The 27,479-nt window shown below is 45.3% G+C and overlaps 2 protein-coding genes across 3 annotated transcripts in view; one reads left to right on the top strand and one right to left on the bottom strand.

Moving 5' to 3' along the window:
* CCSER2 (coiled-coil serine rich protein 2) overlaps positions 1–27,479 on the top strand; it is a 141,632-nt gene that overhangs the window by 11,167 nt on the left and 102,986 nt on the right. The window contains exon 2 of one of the 2 annotated variants that reach the window (XM_066191633.1): positions 24,624–24,657. The exons of the other annotated variant lie outside the window; for it this stretch is intronic. The gene's annotated coding sequence lies outside the window, so the exon portion shown is untranslated. The remainder of the gene's footprint in view (positions 1–24,623; positions 24,658–27,479) is intronic. 2 annotated transcript variants of the gene reach the window in all.
* LOC136294143 (protein NDNF-like) lies at positions 3,111–10,796 on the bottom strand. Its single transcript, XM_066191640.1, has 4 exons — positions 10,577–10,796; positions 8,342–8,537; positions 6,402–6,526; positions 3,111–5,417 (listed from the first exon to the last, which is right to left on the bottom strand). The coding sequence occupies exons 2-4, from the start codon at positions 8,527–8,529 to the stop codon at positions 4,066–4,068; spliced, it is 1,665 nt and encodes a 554-aa protein (XP_066047737.1). The 5' UTR covers positions 8,530–8,537; positions 10,577–10,796; the 3' UTR covers positions 3,111–4,065.

Genomic DNA, 27,479 nt, shown 5'->3' with positions numbered 1-27,479 from the left:
TGAAAGCAAATAACGAGCAGGATTTCACCTTGCCACCACAAGAATATTTTAACAAGTTGTTTAAGCTAGAAAGGAAGTCTTCCAGGTGAGAAAGCATCTGCCAGAAAAAGAAACTGCAAGATACAAAGATGAAATTGAACTTCTTTTTTTTTTTTTTTTTTTTTTTTTTTTTTTTTTTTTGCTGTGAATGCATCCTTGAATATGGGCAGAGATAGAACAATTTATTAAGCTACCAGATCCACTTAGAAGGGCATTTTAATTTATTAGCAAACTCAAAGTAACAGGGAATGAGTATATGGGCCATTACATACAGGAAAGAGGAAAGGAATGACAATATAGATGATTTTTGCTGTCAGTTAAATATTAACTCATAAATGCCATTAGTCCATGAACCCAGTGTCTGAAACCTCTACGCTGGTTTTAGACAGCAGTATCTTTCAAAGTGTCTAAGTTAAACAAGCAATTGTTACTGACTTGGGTCACATTTGAAAGTTTCAGTCAGTAGCTATTGTATGAAGCGCTGAAAGGTGACACTGAAGAGCCCCTCATTGCTCTGGTTTGTGGCTAACAGCAGCACACAGTGGTAAACTTAGGCCCATGCTCTATTATTTAACTGTTGCACATACGAGCACTTCATTTTGCCAATTCAAGTTTTGATTTGTGAGGCTGAGCCCATGGGGAAAGTGGATGTGGAGTCGAACCTGTTTTCTCTCATTTGCCTGCTCTGCTTTTTGGTTCCCTGACCCTCACTTCCCATGTGCAGGGGGTGTCATAGCAGTGGGAGCAATTCTGTAAAATTGCTGGGAGGAGATGCATGGCCTTTGATCTCAGCTGTGACGTGACTTGAGATGCATTAGCTAGAAGTACACGAAAAGCCTGGGACCCACTACTGAACACCAGGGAAAATACTTCAGCCTGGTAATGATGATGACTGACTTTAAATGATCCACAAGACCAAACCACTGCTCTAAAATGTTTACCATGAAAAGATCTGTCTGCGCTTCTGATGTGACTCCGATTCGGCAGGGATGGGAAGCACATGGGAAGAGCTGATGACAGCTTAGGGCAGGCTGAACTGAAGGCATTGAGCCTCTGAAAAACTGAGCAGGAAGGACTGCAGAAAGCATGAAGACAAGAAAGGAGGTGGCTTGGGAAATGTTCATGGTCAGACATGGCCTAGCAGGCCAGGACTAGTCAAATGGGAAGGAGGGGAAAAGGAAAGATGCCAAAGAGCTTTGAAAGGAAAGGACTTGTGAGTGCTGGAGATGGGGAGCTGTGCACATAAGCAGCTGCCTGTGTAGGGGTGGGAAGAGCACCAAGGGTGTCATGCAGCACCTTTGGTTTTGTTGTGGATAAACCTTTCAGGACAGCAGTCAGCACTGAGGCCCAGCTGAAAGCAGTGCCCTGGGAGATCATCTCAGGAGCAGGGCCTGGGTGAATGGAACACAGGTTTGCAGCCTGGTGCACACAGGCACAATCACAGTGGAAAGATCAGTGGAGAGGAATATTCCCTGCTGCTCCTGGGCTCTATTACAGAGCATGGCTGGCTGCACACATGAGCAAAGTGGGCTGCTACCTGGAGGGCAGGTACCTGCCCTGCTTCTATCAGAGGAGATGGGTTTTGACAGAACAGCATGTTCCTCCCTCCAGCTGAGCTCCCTCTGAGTGCAGGGGCCTTGGCTGATGGAGGGCCTGGTGTGTGGGGGAGAAAGCTCCTCCTGTGAGTGAGGGACTGGCATCAGCCCACCCGGCAGCACCAGTGGTCACTGACTGTCCTGCTTGGCTCCCAGCCTGGGCTGCAGGACCAGTGAGTTGTGTTCCTCTGCTTCCCACTGGGCTCTGCCTGGGGCAGCGGCCAGGGAGGGGGGAGCAAAGAGGAGCTGGTGAATCTGGGAAGAGGAGAATCTCCTGGCCCTTTTCTAAGTCCCTCTGGAATAGCTGCCGTCCTCCAAACCTGAACTCCTTCCTTACAGGTTCAGAGATGTCTGTCAGCTGGGTGCAGTGCCAGGCCTTTGCTTCTGTGCCGCCTTTGACTCTCAGCTCTCTGCCCTCTTTCAGTCTACAGCCCTAAACCAAGATATTACTGAGAAGCCCAAGGCCAGCTCTGTTGTAAAAAACCTGCTTTAATAGAAACACTGGTACTGGTCGAGGTGCCAGCGTATCTTCTTCCAAGGGACTTTTTTGTGGCATTTCTGGATAGTTGGCAAAAGCAAGGGTTAATGCTCTGACAGGCTGAGGGCAGGGGATTAAGAATCTGTTGTATCTGCAGTTAGACAGATCTTCCTGTTCTCCCTCTATTACAGTTATGGTTGTTATTACAGTCAGTTGTACGGCATCTAACTGAAATTCACCCACAACAGAAATGCCTGAAATTGAGAAGGAAGGCAGAAAACATTGAGATTTCCAAGTGGAGATGACCTCTGTTGCTCTCTGAGCTCAGACTATTCCTGGCAGGAGGCAGATGAAGCGAGGGCCTGCCTTGGAATGAAGGCAGAGCAGCTGCCAGCCACTGTAATTAGCCAAAAGGCCTCTGGAGTGTGGGCAGGAGGCTGCAGAGCACGTGGCTCCTGCCCTGGCACTGCTCAGTCCGGAACAGTGCCTGCAGGAACGCAGAGCCCAGCCAAGCCCAGATATTGCAGCTGATCCCTGGGGAGGCCTGAGCCCCTCGTGTGGGGCTGAGCAGTCACAGTGTGCCCTGGAGAGGCTGCACAGGGCTGGGAGCCCTTGGAGCAGGGAACACCACCCTCAGCCTGTGCATGATTGCATCCTTACCAAGTGCCCCCAAACACACTTGGATGTAATAATTGCTCAGAGTAAACTGGGACTGTGATGGCCCTAAATTGCAAGAGAATGACTCAAATACACAATAATGGATTTAATCATTTTTGTATGTGTTTAGTGTAGTTGTAGAGGGAAAAGAATTACTACAGGCAAGATTTCTCTGGCAACCTCCGGGTTAGTGAAGCTATTGTATCTTTTTATATGTAAATTCCAGGCCTGCCAAGAGCCTACATGCAAAATACTTTCTACTGATAATTGATGAGGAGCCTAAGGGAGTGTATGAAGACTTAATTTTCTTTTTTACACTGTCTCATGTCATATATGGAAGGTAATCAAGGAAACAAGACAACCAAAATGTGTGTCAGAATTTTTACTACAAATATGTTCCCTCCATGATATTTAGTAGGAAAACCACATTTAATTTTTCTCAAAGCAATGCATTCATTGATATAGGCTGGCTTAAGGATGCAAAGAGTGAATATATTACAGTCAGGAGTCACAGAGTCATAGATGTGGGCTCGATATCAGAGGTTATAGATGATAAATCTTTCCATGGCAAGAGTCCTCAGTTGCTGCTTTCCTCTGTGGGCAGTAGCACAGCAGTGTATTTGTACACTCCCCAGAAAAGCTGGATCCAGAGCCAGTTCCTGGCCTGAATTTTGTCAGTTTCTAACCAAGCACAGTTTCTCTGTAGGAATGAAACCAAGCAAGCATGCAGGTAATAGGGGAAGATGTAGTTCAGACTGCTTTACTCAATGAGTGGAGTTATACATCAGTTCCACTGCTTTTTCAATTTCTTTTTGTCTTCTTTCTTGTTCAAGCAGTGAGGAATCTGTTCCTCAAGAGAAGTCTGATTTGTGGGGGTCTCAGTTCCTCATTAGCTGCATGAGTTACAGAAAGTGAAAAACTCTCTGGGGCTTGAACAATGGCATGTGCTTCTTGTGAGGCATTTTCCCATCACTTCTGTGCTGGATTTCAGAAGCATTTTAGGTAACCTATCTATTTCTCATGGGTATTCTTGGGCTATTTTATTTCCATGTTGTATGAGTTTGTTTCACAGCTCTGTTTTTAACATTTGAATGAGACAGGGAAAGAAAAAAAGCACCCCACCGTAGAGAGGAGAGAAGATGTGTAATCATCTAAGATGTCTTTTGCTGTAAAGTCTTACAGCTTTAAATTTTTTGTTTGTCAGTGTAGTTCAACCTGCAGGGGCTTTGACTTGTGTTGGTGTGGATTTTGATAACAACCTTCATTCACTCACTTCAAAACTTTCCGTTAAAACCTTCAACATTTTTTCCTGGTCTTCACAACTTTGCTGTGATATCTGACAGGGATGCCAGATGGCCCAAAGAGATAAACATCAAACAAGTAGAGTGTCCCTGCCTCCAGCCCTTTGATGGTCTCTGTGGTGACAGCTCGCTGGAGGTTGAGATCATAGAAGTACTTGCACAGCACTTTCTCCGATTTGTGCCGGGATTCAGGCCCAGAGCACCTGTCTGCACTCTGCAGTTCCCTCCAGATCTGATCCTCTTCAATCCTTTTTCTGTACACACAGTACTTGCTCTCCTCTTGTGTTCCCAGCCAGGCAATGGTCACAGACCTGCATGTTCTCAGTTTACTGAAGGATTTGATTTTTAAGCTCTCTGGAAGAAGTGGGAATAAGGGCTTGTGGAAGTGGGGGGATGCCTGTACCTTCACAGAAGAGTTAGATTCCTCTGTGGACCTCAGCTGCACCAAATAGGTGTCTAGCACCTTTCCCTTCAGGGAGAAATACCTCAGCTCAGAGAGATTTTCTGATGCCACTGTTTTGCCATTTCTTGTTATGTGAACCCGTATTTGGCCCCGACACAACTGAAAGGTGAAGTGGATTTTCTTGTGCCTCGCCTGGTACTGCAGACTGTAGAATTTCTGCTTTTTCCCATCCAGGACCACATGAACCACTTTGCCGTCTTTCAGCTCTGTCACCTTGGGCTCAGGTTCTTCCAGGGTCCTGGCGAATGTCCCGGTGTATGCGGCGCTGGCGTTTGTAAGGAGATTGACAATAAAAACATCAAAGTAATACTGAGTGCTGGGGCTGAGGTTGGGCACTGTGTAAGTGTTCTTGGTGCCCATGCACACCTGCCTGACTTCCCCACTGCTCACTTTGTTGATGATGCTCAGCTCGCTGTTGGACAGTATCATCACCTGCTGTGGCTCGAGCAGGTATGGAGAGAGGGACAGGGCTAACGTGGGTGGCAGCTTCATTCCAGAGGACCTGATGGCTGTCTCAGCAGCACACAAACTCTTGTAGTTGTGCTTTTCATTGACGAGGAGACAGTACTGGATGCTCTCCCTGTGCTGCAGGACAGAGGGGCTGTGTTTCCAGGTCAGAGTCACCGTTGTGTGGCCAATGCCGATGACATCTATGCGTGGATCCATGGGAAGCTCTGGGTAGAGGTGCCCAGAGGTCGTGTCTGTGGTTAAGTACACGGTGATGTGTGTGTCTCTCTCCGTGGATAAGAACTCCAGCAGGTAAAGGGCAGAATGGGAAGACATTCCCATGTAAGTCTCTACAGAATTTCCCTTGTAGTTGAAGATAGAGGACACCATGCTTGAAGCCTTCTGAGATTTGGAGACCTCTTGTGTATCATGGTCACCTGCAGGCAAAAAAAGCAGGCTTGTAATTTCTGTTTTAAAAGAGGTCAAATGGAGCACATCGTTTAAGTTTTACTGTTAGGAAACATGATATTTTCTTCTTGAAAGCAGCAATTAAAACTAAAAATGTGTTCTAGTAAAAATATGTTGCTACTGACAATTTATTAAAATAAAATTTGAGAAGCTTTTATTTTAGCAGTGCAGCTGTAGAATTATGTTTTCAAAAATACTATAATTATGAAACCACAACTTGCAAAAGCTTGGCTTGTATCGTGCCTGATGCCCCTACAATTTTCTTCCTCTATTTGTTGTCTCTTAGAGTACTTTAAGGAGACTCATTATTTCTATGATAGGTTTTTTCCTTTGGATTAGTTTTAGGTCACTGTCTCATGAAGAGGGAAAACTTATCAATTCAAAGGAGTATAATTTGAACTCCTCACTCAGGTGTACCTGCTTGACAGGTAAGAACTTGTTAATGGCAGCTTTTAGATTTTTAATTTGAAAAATTAAGTCAAAAATCATGAAAGAGAAAGGAATTGCCTTTTAGGGTAAAGGCAGTATAGTACCCGCTGTCATGGTAGACATGCAGGAATAAATGGCTTACTCTTCTCTGCTTTATGTGGGGGGCAAATAGTTGCCTCAAGTGACTTAAGCCACAGAAAAATAACTGAGGCAGCAGAGGGCAGTTTGGCCCAGGACCAAGAGCTTATGAAGTCGGTCTGTTTGTGCAGCTTGGAAGACCTGCAGCTGTTCCCAAATACTAACCTTAGATGTAAACATTTTCATATCTAATCCTTAATTTATTTGTGTTGAGGGCGAGATCTGATGGGTTTTCATGTTCCACCCATGGAGACCGGGTCAACCCGTGGCCATTTAAAGGAGGGAACCACAAAATGTTAATGTTTGTGGGAAATTTCCCATAACACATTCATCTCTGAGCGACTTATGTTTTCTTTGCCTCTATTTAGGCAGACTGAAGGCCTTACCTGGTGTTGCTCTTGCTGGTGGGGACTTGTACACAAGTATGCTCCATTCAATGGGAACATCACAGGGTGTCACTGTTATCGAGAAAGGGGCAAGGAACCTGCCCTCTTCCAAAACAAAGTAGTACCTGTAAATGTGAATAGAAATAGAATGAATGTCTCAGGGAGTTCAAGTTCGCCCAAAACTCCTAGTTATCAGCCATTCTGATGTGGGGCACTTTGCTCTGGGTAGAAATGACTGTTCTCTGAGGTGCATCCACACAAGGGGGTGACGGGTGTCTGCAGTCTTCAGCTGTGGGAAGAAAACAACCTGTGGGGTACTTTTTTTTTTTTTTAAATCCACATGTATTTGCTGAAAGATTTATTCACTTAAGGCAATATTTTTCCCCTCTGAGGTTTTTTTTTCCCCCACACTTTAGGTGAACATTGTATCTCATCCTTAACTGGTTATTTTGGATGATGGATGTGATTTAGGTGACTGCTGTCTCCATGTTGCCAGTTCTATCTTGATTGCTTTTGTGTCAAAGGCTGCTATGTGTGAGCACCACAAAGTGACGTGAGCTTCTTTGGTCAGGGTTTCATTCCTGCCTTGAAAAAACCCAACCTCTTGTCTTGCTCTATTTCTGTTGTTTCTATACTGACTGTGTAATGTTTGGGCTTGGCCACAGAAATGTTTGGATTTGGGTGCCTCACTTAAATGGAGGCAATTGGCAATCCAAGGTTTTTTTTTTTGTTGTTCACCAGTGAGACAAGCCTAGTCATTACGGATGGATCCTGTCAGCCTGGAGGTATGGCTGCTAGGCCAGAGAGAAGCTTCACTGGAATCAGTTTCACATTCTCAAGTCTTTTACTCTCAGCCAAAAGTTGTTATTGCTTGTCTTCCTGCTTGGATGACTGGGGTTCAAGAGAACCCTCCTGATCATGCTAAACTACTTCCTCATTGCAGTCTTAATGTTATGCTGCAAGAGCACAGAAAAATTCCCTTTTCTTTGAGGTTTCAGTCCCCCCGTCCTTTAACTAGGAGAGCTCCTAGTTCTGTTCCTTAGAGTGTGGTCACATTATATAACATGTGCCACATTCCAGTTTTTCTGTGCCATGCTCATGAAAACAGAGCAATCTGGCTCACCCTCTGCTCCATGACCACTCGGGTGCATGTCAAAATCTGCTTGCTGGTCTCTGTCCAAAGTGCATCTCTTCCCAAACAAGCAGATTGATCTTTGCTACCCAGATGAAGTACCAGTGGTAATATCTATATCCCCTACGTATCTAGGTATGGTAGAAAACTTTGCAGATATTTTGGGAAGGTGAAGAATGTGCAATTTCCACATGCTGGCACTGTATTAAAGGTCTGTCCTTTCCACTTTCATACTTTCTGAAGCTGGATGTGGCAGAAAAAGGCATTATACGTTATAGTCAATTGTGGAATTTCCACATGCAAAGCACTTCTGATATTAGCAAGTTGTGGTGCCATTCGGCAAAAAACACTGTTAGTGTGCAGGATAGTGGCAGAAGTTTTCCCAATAAGATGCCTGTGCAGATATTCTGTTGATTTTTGGGATAGTTAATCTGCTAGGTGAAGTGTTTGTATTTCACCATGAATGCAGGATGGCTGCTGTGGCTGCAGACCTGAAGCTGGGCTGTTTGTGACACAGCTGGCTGCTGCTGGAGCCCACCCATCCTGTGTCAGCTCTGCTGCTGCTCCTCTGACAAACACCACAGAAAGCTGCTGAGATGTGGGCAGGAATCTAAACTTCATCGCAGGGGTTCGTTCCAGATTCTGGGCAGTGTAATGGCACTTGAGGAGTGGGGCGTTCTTCTGGCATTTCAGTGTGCACTGATAGAGCCCTGCAGGTACACAGGGATTCTGGGCTTATCCTGGTAGTGTGCAATCACCAGTGACTCGGGGAAGTATCTGAGAATAGGAGTGGCTGACTTGTTCTTACCTTTTGGGTATGTCCTTCAGCAGGTGAACTGTAGTTTCCTTCCCATCTGCAAGGATCAGGGAGTGGTAGAAATTGAAGAGATTGGTCTTGAAGCCCTCTTGGGAACTGGTGGTGGGTGCCTTTGTAGAATGGCACAAACAAGTGGCCATGAGAAGATGGAGAGGAAGATAAAGCCAGAACCAGGACATCTTCAGTGCTGCAAAGTGAGATGACAAAAGTGAACAGAAATGGCTGTCATAGGAGAGAAAGTGATGTGACCCTCTCTTTCTGTGCCTTTCCTGGTATTTGTTATAATCCCAGCAAGCCAGGCATTCAAACGGTGCAACTCTCCATTTTGCTGGATTGTTTAAAGTTCACAGAAATATTCCTCAGAGGATCTCTCTGCAAAGATTTAATTGCAGAAACTGCTATGAAGTCTTTGATTAGAGAAGAAAGTAGTCAATGCAGCACAAGTGCAACATGAGTTATTCAAAAAAATCTTTTTACTGTTGTCAGAATGAGTGGAAAATTACATTTACAAGATTTTTCCTGATTTATGATGTTCACTTATTTAACATCACAGCTGAGCTATTTGTAAAGGAACTGCCCTTTTGAAACTCACAGGAAGTCATTATGTCCCAAATCCTGCTTCTGCTGTTCTAACAGTGGTCATTGAATTTTTATTTTGTCCACTGGGGCTGTAGGTATGTGTAGATAAGAGGATCATTGTAACTTACCCAGAGCTGCGTAAGCTACTGTTTGGTCAAAGGTGGAGAATCTTGGATAAGAATCCCTGAACTGGTACTTTGATTTTAAGCTCTGTGTATCTCATTTGGAAGAAGGCTTTATTACAGTAGGGCAGTAATCTTATTTTTACATTTTTGTATTGCTTATCATTCTCATACCTGCATCACTTCCAGCCTGTCTCAGCATTTGCTGCTCACTGGAACTGTAACAACTGTATTGTATTCAGTCTGGCAGGAGATTTTAAAAAAAATCAGTTATTGTATCAACAGGCCTTATTATCAACTTGGAATCTATGAAAGAAAAGTACAAAACCAGTCCTCAGCAAATACTGACATTATTTAAACTGCTGTGTGCATTGCCCACAGCTACACAGAGGAGAGACTCCAGTTAGGACAGGAAGTTTTGACAGTGCACTATGTGCAGCTATTGATTATAACTTATGACTCCTTTGTCTGCTGCATCCAGTTTCAGAAAGTATGGAAGTGGAGAGGGCACAGACCTTTAATACAGGTGCCAGCTGTAGCTCAGGGATTTGGAAAGCAGAGGGAGCTCTGTGTGCAAGATCCCTTTTTTGAGGAAAAAGTAGCCTATTGCATCTTACAGGCAGCAAGGAGTAAAGATCCTGGTTAAATGTGATTATTGGCTGGTGACAGAAGAAAACAAGACAAAAAAACAAGACAAAGGCTCAATTCTTTGTCGTTTTTATTTCTTTCTGAGATCAGGTCTTTCCCCATAGTGCCTGTAAAAGTGTGGGAGATTTTAGGCGGTCAGATCTCCAGTTCAGCACACCCGCTGTCCATTGCAGTTGAAGTGACTTTATAAAAGGACCCCTTCCTTTTCTAAATCTATTCCAAGCAGACATTTAATGTAGCACTGAATACATCTGTAGGTTTTTATGTACAAAATCTGGGATTCTCATAGTTAAGCACATCTTTAGTATCAGTGAGATGATTATGGAAATTATTGTTACCAGCTCCTCTGAATGTCCCTCTCAACATCCAGATAAAGTTGGTTTATTCTCTGCCTGCTTGTGCTTTTTTAGCACCTGGTTGAATGCAGGCTTAAACAACCATCTGAACAAGCTGAAAGAATAGTTAACATTTTCATATCAATTCCATTTTAATGCTCTTATAACAGAGCTTTTCCTTATGACTGTGAGTCACTTTGCCACTTTGCTATTCCTGTAGTCTAATTATAGCTTACAGACTTAAAATAGAACCCCAAATATTTTGCTTTACCTTTGACAGTGGAATCTGAGTTGCTCTGTGCTTTGGAGAGGATTTTTTAAAAAGTCTTTCTGCTGCTTAAATGATAGGATCTTGCAAACCACACTGATACCACAGCAGCTCAGCTTTTCTTGTCCAGGAAAACAAACAAACCAAGCGATCAACAGACCTATAATCAGCTTATCCCAAAGAGAGCATCATCCCAAACGCTATTTTCACTCAATTACACAAACAATATATTCTGACTGTTGAAAATGTGCTACACAAAAAATATTGCGCTTACCTATTGTGTTCCTGGCTAGATGATCCTCAGACCACTCGCTTTCTTTGCCAAAAAAGCATAAAAGAACATAGACTTTTCAGATCTCTGTAGGCAGATGAAAATCAAAACTGTGCAACCAGTTTAACAGGACAGAACTGATTTTTCCATACGGCTCCTGAACAGACATAGCAGCTAAAAGGCTTGCGGTCCTTCAAGAAAAGTAAAAAAAAAAAAAAAAAAAAAAAAAAAAAAAAAAAAAAAAAAAAAAAACCAAACAAAAAAACCCACCAACAGTGTTTTTCTTCAGTTGGATGTTTTCAAAGGTTGTTTCAGACTTGCCCAGTTCTGCAGCCTCCCCAGCGCTGGTTGCTGTTCCGCCGGCTCTGGCGCTGCCCCTGGAGCTGTGCAGCAGCCGGGCTGCGGAGCCCGGGACGCTCCCGCAGCCCAGTCCCAGCCCCGGCTGCCCGGGGAGCAGCTCTGTGGCTGAGCTGCACAGGGAGGAGGAGGAGGAGGGGGTGAGATGGAGAGAGGAGCGAACGCTGTTAACCCTTGTCAGCCCTTAATCCGAGCCAGCCAGGGGTGCGCCACTCTTCTCGAAAAACTACTTCTGTGGCCCTCCCAAGGCGTGTGTGATCTCCCTGCCCTCAGCACTGCAGAAGCTCCGGGTAATTTCAGGTGCACTGAGTTTCTGCTGTGGTGCTTTATGGGCCCAACAAGTGCTGACCTAAAGCACAGAAGGCAAAAAAAGCTGCAAGGGAGAGAATGCTCTGCATTTTTAAAGCAGACTGGAGTTAGCGATCCTTTGAAGGCTGTCAGGAATCTACTGAATAGAGCTGAGCGGTTTTCTTGGCTTAGAGAGGCTGTGTGAGAAAGCAACTCCAAAAGTGTCTGGGCTGGGGGAGCATTTCTGGTGTGAAAGCAGTGTGGCTGAGGGAGGAGGCAGCAAAAGGGTGCAGGGGAAATGGCTCACAGCAAGCCAGGCACTTGCTTGTTGGGGCTACAAAGCGGTTGTAGCAAAGCCATGGCTCTTTTCAGGCCACTCCTGCTGAGCGAGAGCGGTGTATGGCCAGGATTCACATACTGCTTGTGCTTCTTGGCCTGGGATGTCAGGAAAGATGCCCTGGGATTGGTCCTGGGGGGATGCCTGCTCAGAAAGGCGAGCCCCAGGGAGCTGCGTGAGCTTCCAGGCAGGCACTTTGCAGGGGGCTAAGACAGAATATTGTAGGGAGGCTCTATTTTGAAATAAAGTCTCGTCCAGTGTTTGAAGAGTGACTTGCAGTAACCCTTTATTATTGTCTCCCTGGATTCAGAGTTAGATTGTTTAAGCCTTCCCAAGACTAAAAGTTTGCTAAGAGGGCTTCCCCTCTTAAGGGAGAAGTAGACAGAAGTTTCAATAGATTTCAAATAGCAGGTCCTTCTGAAAATATAAATTTGCTCATTCAACCAATGTGAGAGAAATATTTACAGCACAGAAAATGGCAGGAATAATTAAGGTGCTCATGAATTGCTTGTTTGAAAAGTTTTGCTGAGCAGCTGGGCTTTTTAAAAGGGACGGCCTGTGGGAGCCTTGATGCAGGCACTGTATGATCAGGGTATTGGCCCAGTGGAGCTGGGCCTATGCTAGAAAACTGGCAAAGGTAGGTAAATGGTAAACAGCATCTGTCAGAAAAACCATCATTCTGGTGTGAAACGCAGCCCAGCTCAAGTCTGTGTAACAAATCTGGGAACTAATGGGAATGTAAGCACCTAGCCTGTGTGAAACTGTTTCCTTAATGGAAGAGAAACGGGTGTTGGTGCAAAATCCAGTGAGGTCCCGGAGCAGGCCTGGAAGAGGGAAATGTAGGTCAGATGAGGTGCATCAAAAGTGTGCCCTGAAAACAGGACATGAAGTTTATTTTCACAGAAAAAAATATTGGTCACAATATAAGTGCAGAGACTACAGTCCGGTTTTTGCTGGGAGTTTGGAGGGACTCATGGGGGGAAGTCAGCAGGGAGAATTGTAGACCAGCAACCAGTGCTAAGCAGGGATATTTCTGGGCAGGTCTCAGAAGTCACTCATGTCTGGTAAAATCCCTAAATGTGGACAGGTTTGTTGTAGAAGGGGTGGACTCTGTCTTGTCCTTTCCAAACCTCCCCACTGCCATCAAAACAAACCATTACCCTCAGCAAAATTCAGCTTCCAGCAGAGGCAATGGGAGTCTCTCCTTTGGCCATAATCTCAGAGCTGGAAGCCAAATGCTTGACAGAACCCTCTGTCTCCCACTGAATAAAACATGAGTAAGGATGTCAGGTGAAAAAGGCTAGTGATGGTTTAAGTATGGAAACAATCCAGTTCCTCTCTGGACAATTTCTTACATACTTCCTCTGTGTGTGCTTTACATGCTTTGCTGGAGCAGAATCTGTGCTCATAAATTTCCAGAGAGGTTCGCTGAAGCACTATCAAAGGGGAAGAAAGTATTCTCTATGGGGAAAGTTAAGAGCTAAAATCATGACTTGTATAGCTTGACTGAATTCAGTGAAGCTACAACAGGGATAAATCAGTCCTTGATTTGGCAAAAAATTGGTACAATGGCTTTTTCAGTAGAAAAAGTCTCTAACGAGCAAGCTCTGCTCCCCTCAGAGCCAAGTCGGTGACTTCAAGAGGGCTGTTCAAAGATCCTACTTCTGTTCCAACCCTGCTGCCCATCCACACCTTTCATAAATGTGACAGATGGAGCACCTTTGACACCAGAGACGTGATTTATACTCAGTTCTGTAGTGGCTCTGCTAAAAGATCAGTAATGCTAAAACAAAGGAGCTGCTTTGAAATGGGAGTGAAAAGCCAGACTCGGGGGTTTAGCTTGGAGCTCTCAGAGACGCTTCAGATGTTCATTTCCTGGAACTGCAGTCCAAAGTTCTGTCCTCAGGTGAGGGATTCTGCAGGCCAGGGGAGTGTCCTGCTGTCCTGGCAGCACTGTCCCCCAGAATTTGGTGGCTGTTTCATGGCATGCCTCTCACAGGGATGCCTGGAGGCTCACCCCACAGAGCACAGCTCTGAGAGTTGTATCACACTGCTTTGTACTTGGCAAGAAGGTGCAAAAAATGGACCATGGGTGTTTCTGATGAAGCATTTCCCTGCCCTGGCAACCCTTCTTTGGGCTGGTTTGGTCACCTCCATCAGGAAACTGTGTCTGTGGGCAGGGCAAGGAGAGCTCCAGTCCTCCCAGTTAGTGTGGTATGGGGGGAGTTGGGAGTAGGGCTGCACTGTCTTCCCGTCCATCACCCAGCTGCATCAGCCCCTGGCTGTCAGGTCTGGCAATTCCCAAGTACAGGTAGCTCCCCTGTGCCCCCAGCCCAGCCTAGGGAGTTCTGTCTCGTGAAACTCTGTAAGCAAATTAAAAATGCATGGGGAAGGAGAAATCTAGTCTCTGTTATAGGATGAGCAGTATTCTCCCTTTCTGGCTTTTACACATGTACATATGTATTCTATCAACAGCTGAGGTAGAATTCTTAGTCTTTGGCTCCCAGCTACCTGTCTGCCTGCAAAATGCCTTTTGAACTAATCTTCCTCTACAAACTACCTTCATAGCCTCAAGCAGAAGTAGCAATGGATATCTGATGGGGGGAATTATAGCATTCAAATGATTTCTGAATTTTCAACAGCTTCAAGTTTCAATCCATTCCTCTTAGCAAAAGACTGACTTGCCCTCGCAGCTATGGAAGGGGGGACAAAAATTTCTGTAAAAATCCCTTCCCAAGTGGAAAGGTTGTCCAAATCATTGTTTGATATTTACTGGAGCCAGTATGTCCTCGATGAGTTAATGTACTTCTGGTTAGTATCGTTGCTCAAAAAATATCATCCTAGACACGCAGCTGGGCTCCAGAAGGAATCACACTTTCCTTTGAAGCTGTGAAAGTCAATCCTAAGCAAAAGTCTGGCACTTCAAACCTACTGAGGGTATTTTAGTGGGGCAGCTGCTTTTATTTCTTCCAGGCTTTGTCAAATCCTGGCAATGCAAAGGACTGTCAAATGAGAAAAGCCCCAAGTCTGTTCCTATTCAGAGGCATTAATAAGCAGGAGAGACAGGGAATTGCTTCTAAGTCAAAAGCAGACTTGAACTTTTTCTGCAGCCTGTACCCAGGTGAGAATATAGGAATAGGTTGTTTAGGGGGGTGGTGGGTTGTCCTGGCGGTACACAGTGGGTTTGTGGGGTAAAAAGTCAGTGAGGTCCACTTTGGACCTGTAGCCTCTATTATGGCATGTCTGTGAAAAGTTCTCCAGGGAATGATACAGTGATGATTGATACCCACTAACATTACTTGAGTTTTTTGTCAGCAATCTCTCTCCAGGATAAGATGCTGGCACTTGAAAATGATCAATTTTGTTGCTGTTGAAACTAAACAGGGTCTTGAAGGTTCTTTCAGTGACCAGCAAAATACATATTATGAGCACCTGATTGTTCCTCACTGTTCTCGTATTGCATATTTTCAAGAATGGTTGTAACTGCTCAGAGGAAACTGTCAAGACATGATAGATATGATGTAGGGGATATCTCCTGTGCAAAGCTGATTTTGCAGGATGTGAGAGATTGCTTCTGAGGTTGGTATATTCAACTTTATGGGAAAATTCCTTTTTTTAGGGTAAATTTGTTCTTTCACAGGTGTAAATTCAGTGTAATAGATTTTCAAGTACTTAGGTAGGAGTCAGTATTACACTGACAGCTTCTCTATGGATTAGAGGGAAACACTGAAAGTCCTGAGCTGCTGCTTTCATTCTCTTTTCCTTTTACCATAGCCCCTAGGCCTCCAGGGTTTAAGGTTAAGTCCTGTTTAATAATTCCTTAGAAAACACTTATGGAATTCCCTACAAGTCATCAAAGCAGCGTAAGACTTTGGGCAGGTATGGGAAAATAAGGTGATGTTTCCAGCTTAGCAGAAAACTGCTGGTAATCTCAGTCAGGAAAGTCAGAGGCAGAATGAAGTGGTGTTGTCTGTAATCAGTACACTGTCCTAATAGGGTAATTCTGTCTTTTGTTTTTAGCTACAGTGTTGTTTGTTTTATATGACAAAGGATTAAACTTGTGGAAACAGAGCTAATCCAGCCTGGAGGAGAAAGGAGCATCCGAGTGTTTCTGTGGTGGAGGTTCTGAAGTGTTGGATCACTCCTTTGTGTCAGGTTAGAGAGGGGCAGGGAATGCTGAGCCGCCAGACTGTTGTTCTTAAAACAAGCAGGGGCCTGCTGACTTTGATGCATCTGTCAGTGCTCTCTGATCCTGTGCAACTCCATAAGATTTTCAAAAACACCTTCAGTCTGACCAAGAGACCTTTCATCTCCTGGGCGCTGCTTTCATTTACAGCATTTCACTTTCCTCTTGGGCTGCTGGGAGCCCTCCTTCGGTTGCACAGCCAGGGGAGTTTGCAAACAACCCCAGTTTCCACCCACAGCACTGAACAGTCTTTCAGAAGGATGTGATTATTGGTCCTTGCTTTGTTTGTGTCCCCATGGGCTACACCAGTGTGCTCCTGAGAGCTTTAAAGTAGAACCTGCCTTTGGCAGCACTGGAAAGCAGCCTGCATTAACCTCCCTGTCCAGACCTGCTCTCTGTTGGCTGGCAGAGGAGGAGTTAACCACTGTCCTCTTTTCTGCCTTTGCTGGCTGGAGTCACTGGCATCCCATCTGGTCCAGGCTGTCCGGAGCTCTTCCCAGCGTTCTCTGGGGAAGGCACTACAATATCCAGGAATTTTAACAATCCTAAACAGATTGGGGGCCACATATGGATGAAAATGATTAGATTATAAGAAATCCAATCACATTTGCTGCCCTAGCCTTATATTTTTAAGCATTTGAGATCAGGCTTTTTGCTCAATTACAAATATTTTACATGCAGCATAGATAGTCATTATGTTTGTCCCTCCATCTTGTCCCCAGGGGAACAGTATTGATTTTAATGTTTAATTGTAGGAATTTGATGGATAAAATCTGCTATTTTTGTCATGAATCATCGCAGTAATTTTCTGTTCACAATGATCAGACTGCAGAGAATGAACACTGAACATGATCATACTTAGGTCTATAGGACGGGAAATGTTCTCTCCATGATTTCTCCTGCCCCGTTTACTCCAGTGTGTGGGTTTTTTTCTCCTCAATTAAAGAGATGAGTATTTCATGACAGACCTCAGCACTAAGAGTTTATTTCTGTGAAACATTTTTTATTTAGCAATGTCCTCAGCTGCATGGAAAGCACCTTCACACCCACGTGGGCAGCTCCAGGCCAGTTTAGTTCCTGCTCTTTGCACTCATTCCTTGTGGTCCTCCATGGCTCCAACACCTTGGAATGCTTGCCCCATCTGTTCCTCAGCTCCCCTGTCTCCTTTTCCTCCCTGATTGTCACCTTGCTGATCTTTGCATGGGATTGGTAAAGACATACACCAAGGGGCAGGAATGCAGCTCCTCCCAAAGTTGTATCGGACCTTTTGAAACAACCAATGCAGCTTTTTGTGCAGAGAAGCTTAAAAGGTCACCAAATAGTAAGAGAGCCCCATAGGGAATCCTCACAGTGGAAATAGGGAAGCTAGCCTGGTCTGGTTCTGCTTACTTCTTTTCTAACAGACCAAAAGTTTTTCCCGGGGTGAATTGTCCACTTAGGAAGTTTTATTTTAAGAACTGTCTTGCTAATTCTTATTCTGATGTCTTGGATAAGATGTTAAGTCCTCAAGCACCCCCTGAAGGAAGCAGCCTGGCAGGCTGGGGAAAGCAGGGTATGCTCCATTGGGGCAGCCTAAAAACCTCAGAGAGCTTTATCTGGTCCCTGACACTGGTCTGCATCAGAAACCTTAGCAGGAGGTGTTCCTGTGGCACAGTAGCTCACCTAAGATCAGTGATTAACAGCAGTGACTGCAACCGGCTAATGCTTCAGGGCCTGTGTGAAAATCACACTGTTGATCTAAAAAAAAAAAAAATAGAATTACTGCTTTAAATTTACAAGCGACTTTATAGACTCATTAATTTTTCATGGGGGAAGGATAAATGAGTGGCTGGGGAGGAGGTCAGAATATGCTATTTACACTTAATTTATAAATTATGTACTTGAAAGCTGACACTTTATGGCGCTTGCATCATTTCATAATGAAATGGAATGAATCTCTCTGCCCCTGTGTTGGATCTGGCATAACATTAACATTTATGCTTCTGGGCAGTCTCTAGCAGCAGTGACTGAGCACAGCTCAGCCCTTTGGTGGAAGAGGGATCTCCTTTGCATTTTCCTTGTGCTCCCTCTTTCCCGTGGCAGATGTTTGACCCTCACACTCTGCAGATTGCAGGTTATCCATTAGGGCCTCAGCATGGCCTGGATAGCAATTGTGACTCTGTCCTGACTCCAGAACCATGTGGTTTCATCTCCATCCCCATGAAAACACCCCACTAAAGCACCTCACGAGGCCTCTGCAGCTCAAGGGGAACACTAAGATGGCTCCAGTGGCACGTACTGAGCTGTCCAGGGCAGGGATAACAGAGATTGTCCTTTCTGTGCCTCTGCTGTGACCAGTGACCCCCAGTCCCCATGGCCAACTTCCTGCGCTCAGGGATGGGTGTCTGGAAGTCCTCTGACAGGAGGTGACGGCACTGCAAAGGCAGGACCACAGAGGGTTTGGGGAGCTCCCACCCTTCACATGATGCTTACTGGGACTGGGTTTGCACTGAAGCAGAGATGTGTGTGCAGGGGAAGTGCAGCCCTGAGCTCAGGGGGGACTAATTCAGTGCTCTCCCTTTGCTGCTGCAGCTACTTGTGTGTCAGGCTTGGTCTGTGTTAAAATACTGTTCCTGACATTAGGTTAGCTCTGGTGGTGTCCAGCTTTTCAGATTTATTCCTAACAGTAGCCTCATTTGTCTTACCACTTGGCCAGTGGCCATTTCTTGCTGAGTCTTGTCTTTGGCTTTCAGTGTGAAATTAAATTTTCACCACCTTGTTAGTGCTCCCTATGAGTGTGCAGCTTTCCAGGGAGCCGCTTGGAGTAGGACTCGGGAGTTGGATTTGGTGATCCTTGTGGGTCCCTTCCAGTTCAGGATATCCTGTGGTTCTGTGACTGCCTCAGCACGGAGTGATTGGCAGAGGAAGAGGAACTTGTCAAATCATCAGAAATCCTTGAGCTTTCCTTCTCTGTCTGTGAAATTAAATTAGTGCCTTGTTCCTTCCCTACATGGAACTGTTCTTGGCTTGGGTCGGACTTGATTCTAATTCATCTGTCTAGTATTAGGATGGATAATTAAGAATAAGGTGACTAATATTGTGACATTGCCAGAACATTGGCATTTGTAAGTCTCAAGCTGTGCCAAGAGAAATATAGGTTGGATATTAGGAAAATGTTTTTTACTGACAGGGTGATAAAGTACTGGAACGGTCTGCCCAGGGAGGTGGTGGAGTCACCCTCCCTGGATGTGTTTAAACAGAGACTGGATGTGGCACTCGGTGCCACGGTTTAGTTGAGGTGGTGTTAGGGCTGGGTTGGACTCAATGATCTTGGATATCTCTTCCAACCCTGTGATTCTGTGTGTGTAAGCACATCTGGAATATGTGTCAATTGACATTCACCTGTATTTTCTTTGAGCAATGATTAGAGATTTCTTGTTACTGGATTTAACCAGCCATGAAACAGGTTATCCACAAGCATGGCTCACCCTGTGCCATAGGAAGCAAACCCATTCCCTGTTTTTGACATGCCCTGCATCTTTCGTGTGGAGGGCTGTTGGTGTTTGGGTGCTCTTTCTCCTCCAGGCACTTGGGATCTTATTTTTATGTTATAATTCAGAGTGAGAGGGGAGCTGGGGGCTGTGTCTGACCCTTCCAGGTGAGGAAAAAACAGATTTCATTGCTCTGAAGGCACAGGATCGGGACCAGGCTGATGGTGGGGTGTTCCTGTCACAGAAGGGTCTCTGTGGAAACTACCATGGAAGTCAGGTGGAGGATAAAGGCATCATTCAGTGATGTGCTGGCCCACAGGGTAAATAGCAGGCAATCCCTGAGCTTGTGGAAGGGAGAAAGGAGCAGAGCTTCAGGAGGTGTTTAATTTTCCAAGCAGACAGTGCGGTGGGAGGAGTCAGGGTCATGAGGCAGGGTCAGGAAATGTCTCTCTCCAGGACCAGCTCCCTGCTTCCCTTCAAATTCATTTAGGCTTGGAACAACAGAAATGCTGCTCCAGATGGCAGGGGTAGCACTCCCTGTGCCATGGAGAGGGGCTGCTCTCTGAGGGCCAGAGGGATGAGGGGTGAATAGGGAGGTCAGGCAGAGAAGGGAGAGGGAACAGCCACACCACTTTAGCCCCAGGTCACTGCCTCCAAAGGCTGGGGCTGGCAGGTGCTGGGGGAGCATTTTGACAGTCAGACTCTCTTGGCTGGAACATGCACGGCTGTGTGATCTGTTCTGTTGTTTCCACAGCCTGGCATTACAAAAGTCAGAGAATAAAAATGTGTCTCCTCTCACCTGGCTTCTGGAGTGAGCTTGTCAAACATATGGTATCCCAGATTGATAGTTCTGATTTATGGTAATAAATCCCCTTTTCACAGCGGGCTAGAGGAAGAATCAGAGGAGAACTAGCAACTGCTGGGAAACCAGTGATCAGTGTCCACTCTGGGAGAAAACATTTCTGACCAAAACTCCTGGCAGTATTGTCAGGGAAGCCACGGCCAATTCCTAGAGGAATTAATTTCTTTATAATCATCTTTGATGAGCATCTTTATCATGCTAGCTGAGTGATTGCCCTGCTGTCAGCAGGGGACTTCTGCTAATTGATTAAAATATTTTTTTCACTTCTTTATGCACCTGACTTATCTGATGGAGGGAAAAAATATCTGATCATGCATCTTGGCTCAGAGAAAAATGCTAAAAGAAAGTTGGAGGAGAAAGGTGGAGGAATAAAATGGATTTTCTCAAAGGATCTACTTGGAAATACGAAGTAGGTTGTCATGAAATGCATTCAAGGGATAATGTCTCTCTGCCATCATATTTCAAGTACAAGACCACAAGGAAATGAAATTCACCTTCACACTCCAACATGCCAATTTGATCCAGCCATAGGTGGAAGCAAGGCCAGGGCATGCATGCTGCAGCCATATGAAGACATGAAAACTAACAGGCAGCTAAGGAAAGTCAGCAGGCTAAATGGTCAAGACAAACGAGCTGTTGTTTGGGCCAAGTTGGCTTTGTTCCTGGCCTTCAGAAGCCCACACATGAGCGCTCTGAATTTTGGAGCAGATGATCAGGTTAGCTCCACTGTGCTCTTATGAAACAATTCAACAAAGTATTTTCAAAGTGCTGTTGGGTTTTTTTTTAATATAAGTGTCACACCTTTACAGAGTGACTCCATTTTCCTTTCTTCCCAACAATAGTAGAAGTGCTCGAGGGCCTCAATCTGCAAGTGCTGCTCGTGAATTATTAACAAGGCTTCTGCTGCCAGGGAAGTTATGCACAGGGTGAGTGGTGATGGAGCTGAGCCTTTGGCCCAGGGAGCCCATTCTGCCTTGGAAAGGTGCTGAGAATGTGCTGGTAATTGCACATTTTAAAAAGCCATTCAAAAAATGATTAGTGCCACAAACAGCACAGCCTAACTAGAGGTGGGCCCCTCATCCTCGGGACAGAAGCCCCCAACAGACATTTTCATCATCTCTATGTAGCTGCTTAACTCACAAAAGGGGCTGGGAAATCTGGCAGTCTGACCACATATTTTCCACTTATGAAAACGAAACGTGTGTGACCATTTCTCCAAGCTGCCTTGAGAGTATCCTACCTATTAACTTTCCACATAAGAGATTTCCCTGAGATTTTCCGCTTCTCTGGAAACCCTTTCCCACGTTGGCAGTTCCCACAGGAGGATCTGAGGCTGCAGCTACCTTCATTATTTGGGAAGCCTGAGGGGGAGGGAAGTTGGTACTGCTATGCAGAGAGCACAGGTGCAGATTATATTAATGCTCAGGGAAAGAGATTGCTTTGATACCTTGGTGAAAAAAACTGCTCCCTCTCTGCTTCCCCGCCGTAGGACTGCAAAGACCTTTCTGGGAATAAAGAGTGGCTCAGTAGTTTTGACTTCTCTCCCCTGTTCCTGCCAGCAAACAGTCTTCACTCCACTGACATGTCTGCACTTCTCCCAGCTGAACAGCCAGGAAAAAGGCTGGAGGCTGCTCTTTCCTTGTAGGACAAGCTGAATGGCAAATGTGGCTTGCAAGACGTGAGAGCCTTCTTTGAAAGCAGAGGACAAAGCTCTGCTTCCTCCTGGAGGTGCTCTGTAAAGTCACCAAGCCCCGCCAAGCTGCTGCGGGTTCAGAGCTCAGTTTCTGTCAGGATCTTTTAGCTGGTGTAGTCTGAGCACCTTGGAGGGATGTGCACTCATTTTATTGCACAAGCATCAGTGTATTCCAGTATTTAAATATACAGACGCAAAGGCTTCAAGCTGTGCATGACTTTTCAGTCCTGTTACAGAGGTCTTCTGTCTAATTAAAATCTATTTTGGCCTCTTTTGCTGATCCTGTTTTAGTTGATAAAAAGAGAAAGAGCCTACTTTCTCCAGATGGCTTCCTTAGGCTTCTCCTTCCATGGGCAAATGAGTATGAACACTGGGATGGCCATGGGATGATATTAGCTGGCCCAAACATAGGAAGACAAGAATTTTGGTTATGTTTCCTTTGAGCCCTGCCTCTTGTTTTACCATTTTCCTATTTTCTCTACACATTCAGACCTCAGTTAATCTCATTTTATTTTCTTTCTATTCCTAATTTTGTCACCACTCTCCATGCAGTTTGTAATTCTGGGCTGGTGTTTGTCTTTGGTCTGCCCCTTCTGTTCAGTGAGAAATACAATACTTTTGCCTTCTTACTGAAGCCCATGTCAGGAAGATTTAAGAAATATTTACAAACCCTGGCAAAACCACCAACTGTTCTAGGTGCCAAAAATTAATCTGGAAATAATAGCAATAGTTTCACAGTTAACTTATAATAGTCATAGCATGGCTGAAGCTGCTTATATTTTTACCCATACTGAAATACCAGTTTCTGAACCATTTGTAGAGAGGTTAGGCTGCACTTTGACAGTTCGTGCTGCCCTTGAAATTTATGCCATCAAGCATATTTTAAAAAGCCAATTGATGGCGCCCTGTGTGGTGACAATAGCTCTATTTCTGTCTGTCAGTAATGGACAGCATGTGAGAGGTGGTATATCAGCTTCTTAATTGCCCTGTAATGTAGATGGTTTCTTCAGCCTGGATTGGGTCTCTGACCTTGAGAGCCCTGAGACAGCAGTTTCCCTGCTGCTTTTGGCAGGAGGTGACACAAACAGACCTTGTTTAACACTTTGCATGAATCACCCCGATGGGGTTTGAAGGCAGACAGGCAGTGCTGAGGGTTTGACTGACAGACAGACAAGCCCTGGGTGTCACACTGGCCTGAAGCAGCTCAAGGATTTTTGGGACAAGGAGTAGGCTTTGGGCCCTCTGTAGGATGAGCGCACATAAAGAGCCTTCGATATTTTCTGGGGAGCCTGCCTTTGTATTTGGCGTGTATTTAGAGAACTGCAACACCAAGTAAAGACCGTGATCAGATCTGCTCACTGTGACAGCTTGAATGATTTGTCTTTACTCTGTGCCACACGTGCTTCTTCATGCACATCCATCTCCCCTCTCCCATGGACAGAGCCATTCCCAGTGGGATTTTTTTTGCCGCAGGACCATTCCCTTAGCTCCCAGCACAGCTTTACAAGCACCTTCCGTGTGTAAGAATGGGACATGCAGTGTGGTGGTGGGGGCAATGACAGGTGTGAGACTGATCTCAGAGGAGCACCACACCTGCAGATACTCCTCATGAGAAGTCCCTGTGAGACAGAGGGCTGACCCTTGCTGTGTGGGAAAGCTTTGTAAAACCCTTTGAACTAAAGCAGCTTTTAAAGCTAAAATAGGAGAGCACTTAGGCACTTTGAACACTGGTAGTACTACTTGGTGACAAATTTGGTACTGTCCCTGCTAGCCTGTCATTCAAAAGACTTCAGCCTGCATTCTTGCCTCACCTGCTGTGTCTCTGAATTTTAGAAAGAAGAGATTCCTTCCTTGCAGAGCTGCTGTTATCCAAAGGACAAAATACCAGCCAGCATGACTCTTGTCTCCTCTGTCACAGTTATGTGGAAAGAGGAAACCTTTATTAATGGAAGTTTAATTTGTCATGTGTGATTTTGCAGACTGATGAACGGGGTTTATTTATAGCGCTATAAAGGAGCTGTGCTAGGAATGATGGTAAAAGAATAAATGTAGTAGACTGAAATAATAGGACTTCCAGTTTAAACAGAGATCTCAGCCCCATCCAGTCAGCCCTTAGAAAATGCAGAGCGTGTAACATCTAATTGCGTACTAAGGAGCCCGGGGAGGAATTCCTCATCCTTGTGTGTCCAGCCACAGAGCCTTTGGGAAGCATTCCCTTCACTACACTGACGGGAAAACCCCCACTCTTTAGATAGGGATGAGACCTTGCACAGTTGGTGACACCACTTGTGTGTCAGAGTGGATGTAAATGAGAGCTCAGGTTACCTGTGTCCCTCGTGGACTGGCCTTGAGGCTTTAGTGACTGCAGCTCCTCCTACCCTGGAGTCGAGTCTGATTGCAGACCATGACCCCCTTGTCCTTTCTGTCCTGGAGCAGGGTGGGGATCCGGACTTGGGAACTGGACTCTCCTGTGGGGAGGCACAGCTGGGAAAGCTGAGTCACCGACCTGCTCTTCAGGAGAGAGATTAAGTAGGAGGCAGGACTGCTTCCTTAAGACTTTCATTTAGAGGTAGATGGATGCATTCTGAAATTAATGATAATCACTTAATCTGCTGCTGCCTATGGTCTGCCTCAGGACATTCATCAGGGTTATCTGAGATGGACTGGTGGGCAGATTTGTACAACACAGCTTGATGTTGAGAGTCCATTAGATTTTTATTATTTATTCGCTTTATTGATTCACTGTTACACCACACTGCTGCTTCTCAGAAATCAGGTAGTGCCCTAAAAAAATATAGTTCCTCAGCTTCCTGACGTCCACTGAAGTCCTAAATTTCCGTGCTGTGTTTCCAAACAGGTCCTCAGCTCTTTGATCTTTTTTCTGACATCAGGTAAGCAACTTGATGACATATCAGATCTCTGTTTTGGACATGCCTGAGTGCACATCTCACTGCAAGCCTTAAATTCAGGCCTCGGGTTCCCAGTACTTCATTCTTCCCTCTCATCCACTTTCTTCTCCACCTCTCTGAGTGAGAGATCTCTGTATTTCCATTCTCCTCTCTCACTCCAGTCGGGTTTTGGTACTTTTGATAAGGATAGCAACAAATGCCCCATCAGCAGAGTCAGAGGCTGTGCAGAACCTGCTGCCACATAGGAAAAGGGCCCAAGGAGGAGGTTATTGCAAACTGGATGAAAGTACCCTGAGGAATCTGAAAGGATCACCTTGCATAAACAGTTTTGAAGGTTATTGTTAGACAGTGAGGCTATGCAGTCTTCTTCCATAAGGTAAAACCCAGGCAAGCACACTGCTTACACTCCGTGGAGGTGAAGCCAGAGCAGTTTGCTCCTGGCAGCCCAGGAGAGAAGGATGGTCATGGCCTTGCTGCATCTGATGCCATTGTGTTTTTCATGTCTTTCTCTGCAGTGCCTGCTCTGGGGATAGGATATCTACCTGCAGAGCTGCCAATCAATAACTTTCAATGATATTCACCTAATTTTTAGGCTAGAGAGCAATCACACTGCACCAGGAGATAAGGACAAGTCAGTGAGTTAGCTTGGTGCGTTTTGCTTTTATCTCTCTATCCGTACTGTTCTGAGACTCACACACAAAATCTCTGGAGAGTTCTCTTGTCTTTCTGCTGGACACCTAACTGCTAACTTTTGTAGGGAAGCTATACATATACAAGGCATACCTTGTATATGTATTAGTGGGATGGGTAAGGATATCTATCTATCTATCTATCTATCTATCTATCTATCTATCTATCTATCTCCTTACCGGTCCCACTAATAAGGGTTAATGGCCCTGATGAGCCTCAGCAGGGGCTCACCCACAGCCCAGGTGCTCTATTTAGGTTCAGATTTGGGTTGGCACAGAGCCCAGGGGCAGAAATGCTGGTCTCTGCCTGGCTTGCGCCTGGATGTTTGGGTTTCTGCCCTCCACAAGGTGAATTTTGCTCTCCTTTGTCCCAATGCTTGTGGAGCAGAACCAGGTTTGCAAAAGCAGCGCCCTTTGTGTTTGCAGTCAGGCAGGCACTGTCCAGGAGTGCGGCATGCCACTTTGGAGAGCTGTTGACATGAAGACTGGAAAGATGAGGCTCTATAATGTACTCATTGTACCCACGTCCCAGCAGTTGTAGTTCTCTTTTGGTCTGACTCCTTAAAGGTGAAGAGGAAATGGATTGTGCATTTGTGGGTTCACAACTTCTTATTGCTGGCTGCATGTTATCTGGCAGACTGCTGGGTACCAGTTTGACAGGTGAGGAAAAATAGAGGAATTTAACCATTCTTTAAATGAAGCAAGAAAACAAAAATCAAATTTTATATCAACCCTCACAATTATAACTGTGCCAGGCTCCCTTTCAGCTCACACTGGAAAACGTGCCTGGGAGTAGTTGGTGACATCTATTGTGAATCTGTCTTTACAACCAATTCCTGAAAGTCTTTCTGTTCATCAGCATCCCTGCACAGGCCTTGTGAGCCGGCCCAGCAGGTGTGGGAGTGCTGCTTGTCCCCTCTGTCACCAAAACTTGGTACCCACGGAGAGTGGGCAGTGAGAGCCCCTCTGGAGCCTGCTGCTTGCCCTTTGTGTGTCAGTGCTCCCGGTGAGGCGGGCACAGGACACAGATAGCAGGCAGGGGGGATGCAGACAGGGGCAGTGACCTTGGCAGGCTGTTTTCCCAAAAGGCCTCTGGTCTGAGACACCATTTCCAGTGGGATCCACAGGGAGAACTAACAGTGAGGAGGAGTTCCACGAGCAGATCCACTGCCGAGGTCAGAGCAAAGCAGCAGTTAAATTTGATATTCAACTTGCCAAATTACCTCAGCTGAAAGTAATTTTGCAGCAACTGTGCACAAACACAGCAGGCAGTGGTCCTGGAGGTGAATTTGAATCGCTGGATAAGTGCTCAGCAAGTCTCTGTCAGCCTTTTATGTTTAGGGAATCTCATTCCTCAATTGCCTTACTCTATTGGTTGTATGCTGCTTATTTGGGTTATTTTGTAATTGGGAGTGAAGGAGCAGAGTCTTGGCTCTTAACTGGAGAGAGATTTTGGTTGTTACCTTTGAAATTTTCTCTAAGTGGGATATTACTCCTTCATGGAGCTATTAATATTGTTTGGAAGGGAGGAAAATACTGCCCCATGTCAGCTGTGAATGTAATAACACCTCTGAATAGGGACCACATTCTGAAGTTAATTTCTTTTTCCTTTTAAGCTTGTTCAGACTGATGCAGGGTTTCTTCTATAAGCTCATAGCTGTTCTTTCTAGAAAAAAAGGTTTTTTTAACCAGAAAATGTCAGTCACACTTGAATATCTGCAGTTCAAATGCCACGGGGAGGGATATATTCATGTTAAAAGTCTTTGTGCATTCACTCCTCATGAAATCTAATGTCATGTGGGCTATTTGAATCATCCCAAACAACCAAATTGGCTTAATCAGTAAAAAATTGCATAATTACTCAGTGTGGTTTATAATTAAGGGTAAATGCTTGAAAGAAGCTCCTGTGAAGCCAGTGGTGAGGAATGTTGCAGAGGAAGGGTGGAAGAGGATGGATGTGCTGGGTGGAGAGCATGGACTCCCTGATGGAGCCTGGGCCAGCCTGGAGGTGGGAGCAGGCTGCGAAAATGGGGAATGTTTTATTTACTGTGGCGTGCTGTGCATCGCACTTAGCATTTTGCTTCTTTTCAACTGCCTTCTGCAGCAAGTCAGATG

Source organism: Chamaea fasciata, unplaced genomic scaffold (assembly GCF_029207755.1).
Source record: "Chamaea fasciata isolate MVZ Bird 193981 ecotype frontalis unplaced genomic scaffold, bChaFas1.0.hap1 SCAF_9, whole genome shotgun sequence".
In the NCBI taxonomy this organism is placed as follows: Eukaryota; Metazoa; Chordata; class Aves; order Passeriformes; family Sylviidae; genus Chamaea; species Chamaea fasciata.
The sequence above is the reverse complement of the archived record's forward strand: the minus strand, read 5'-3'. Positions and strand labels throughout refer to the sequence as shown.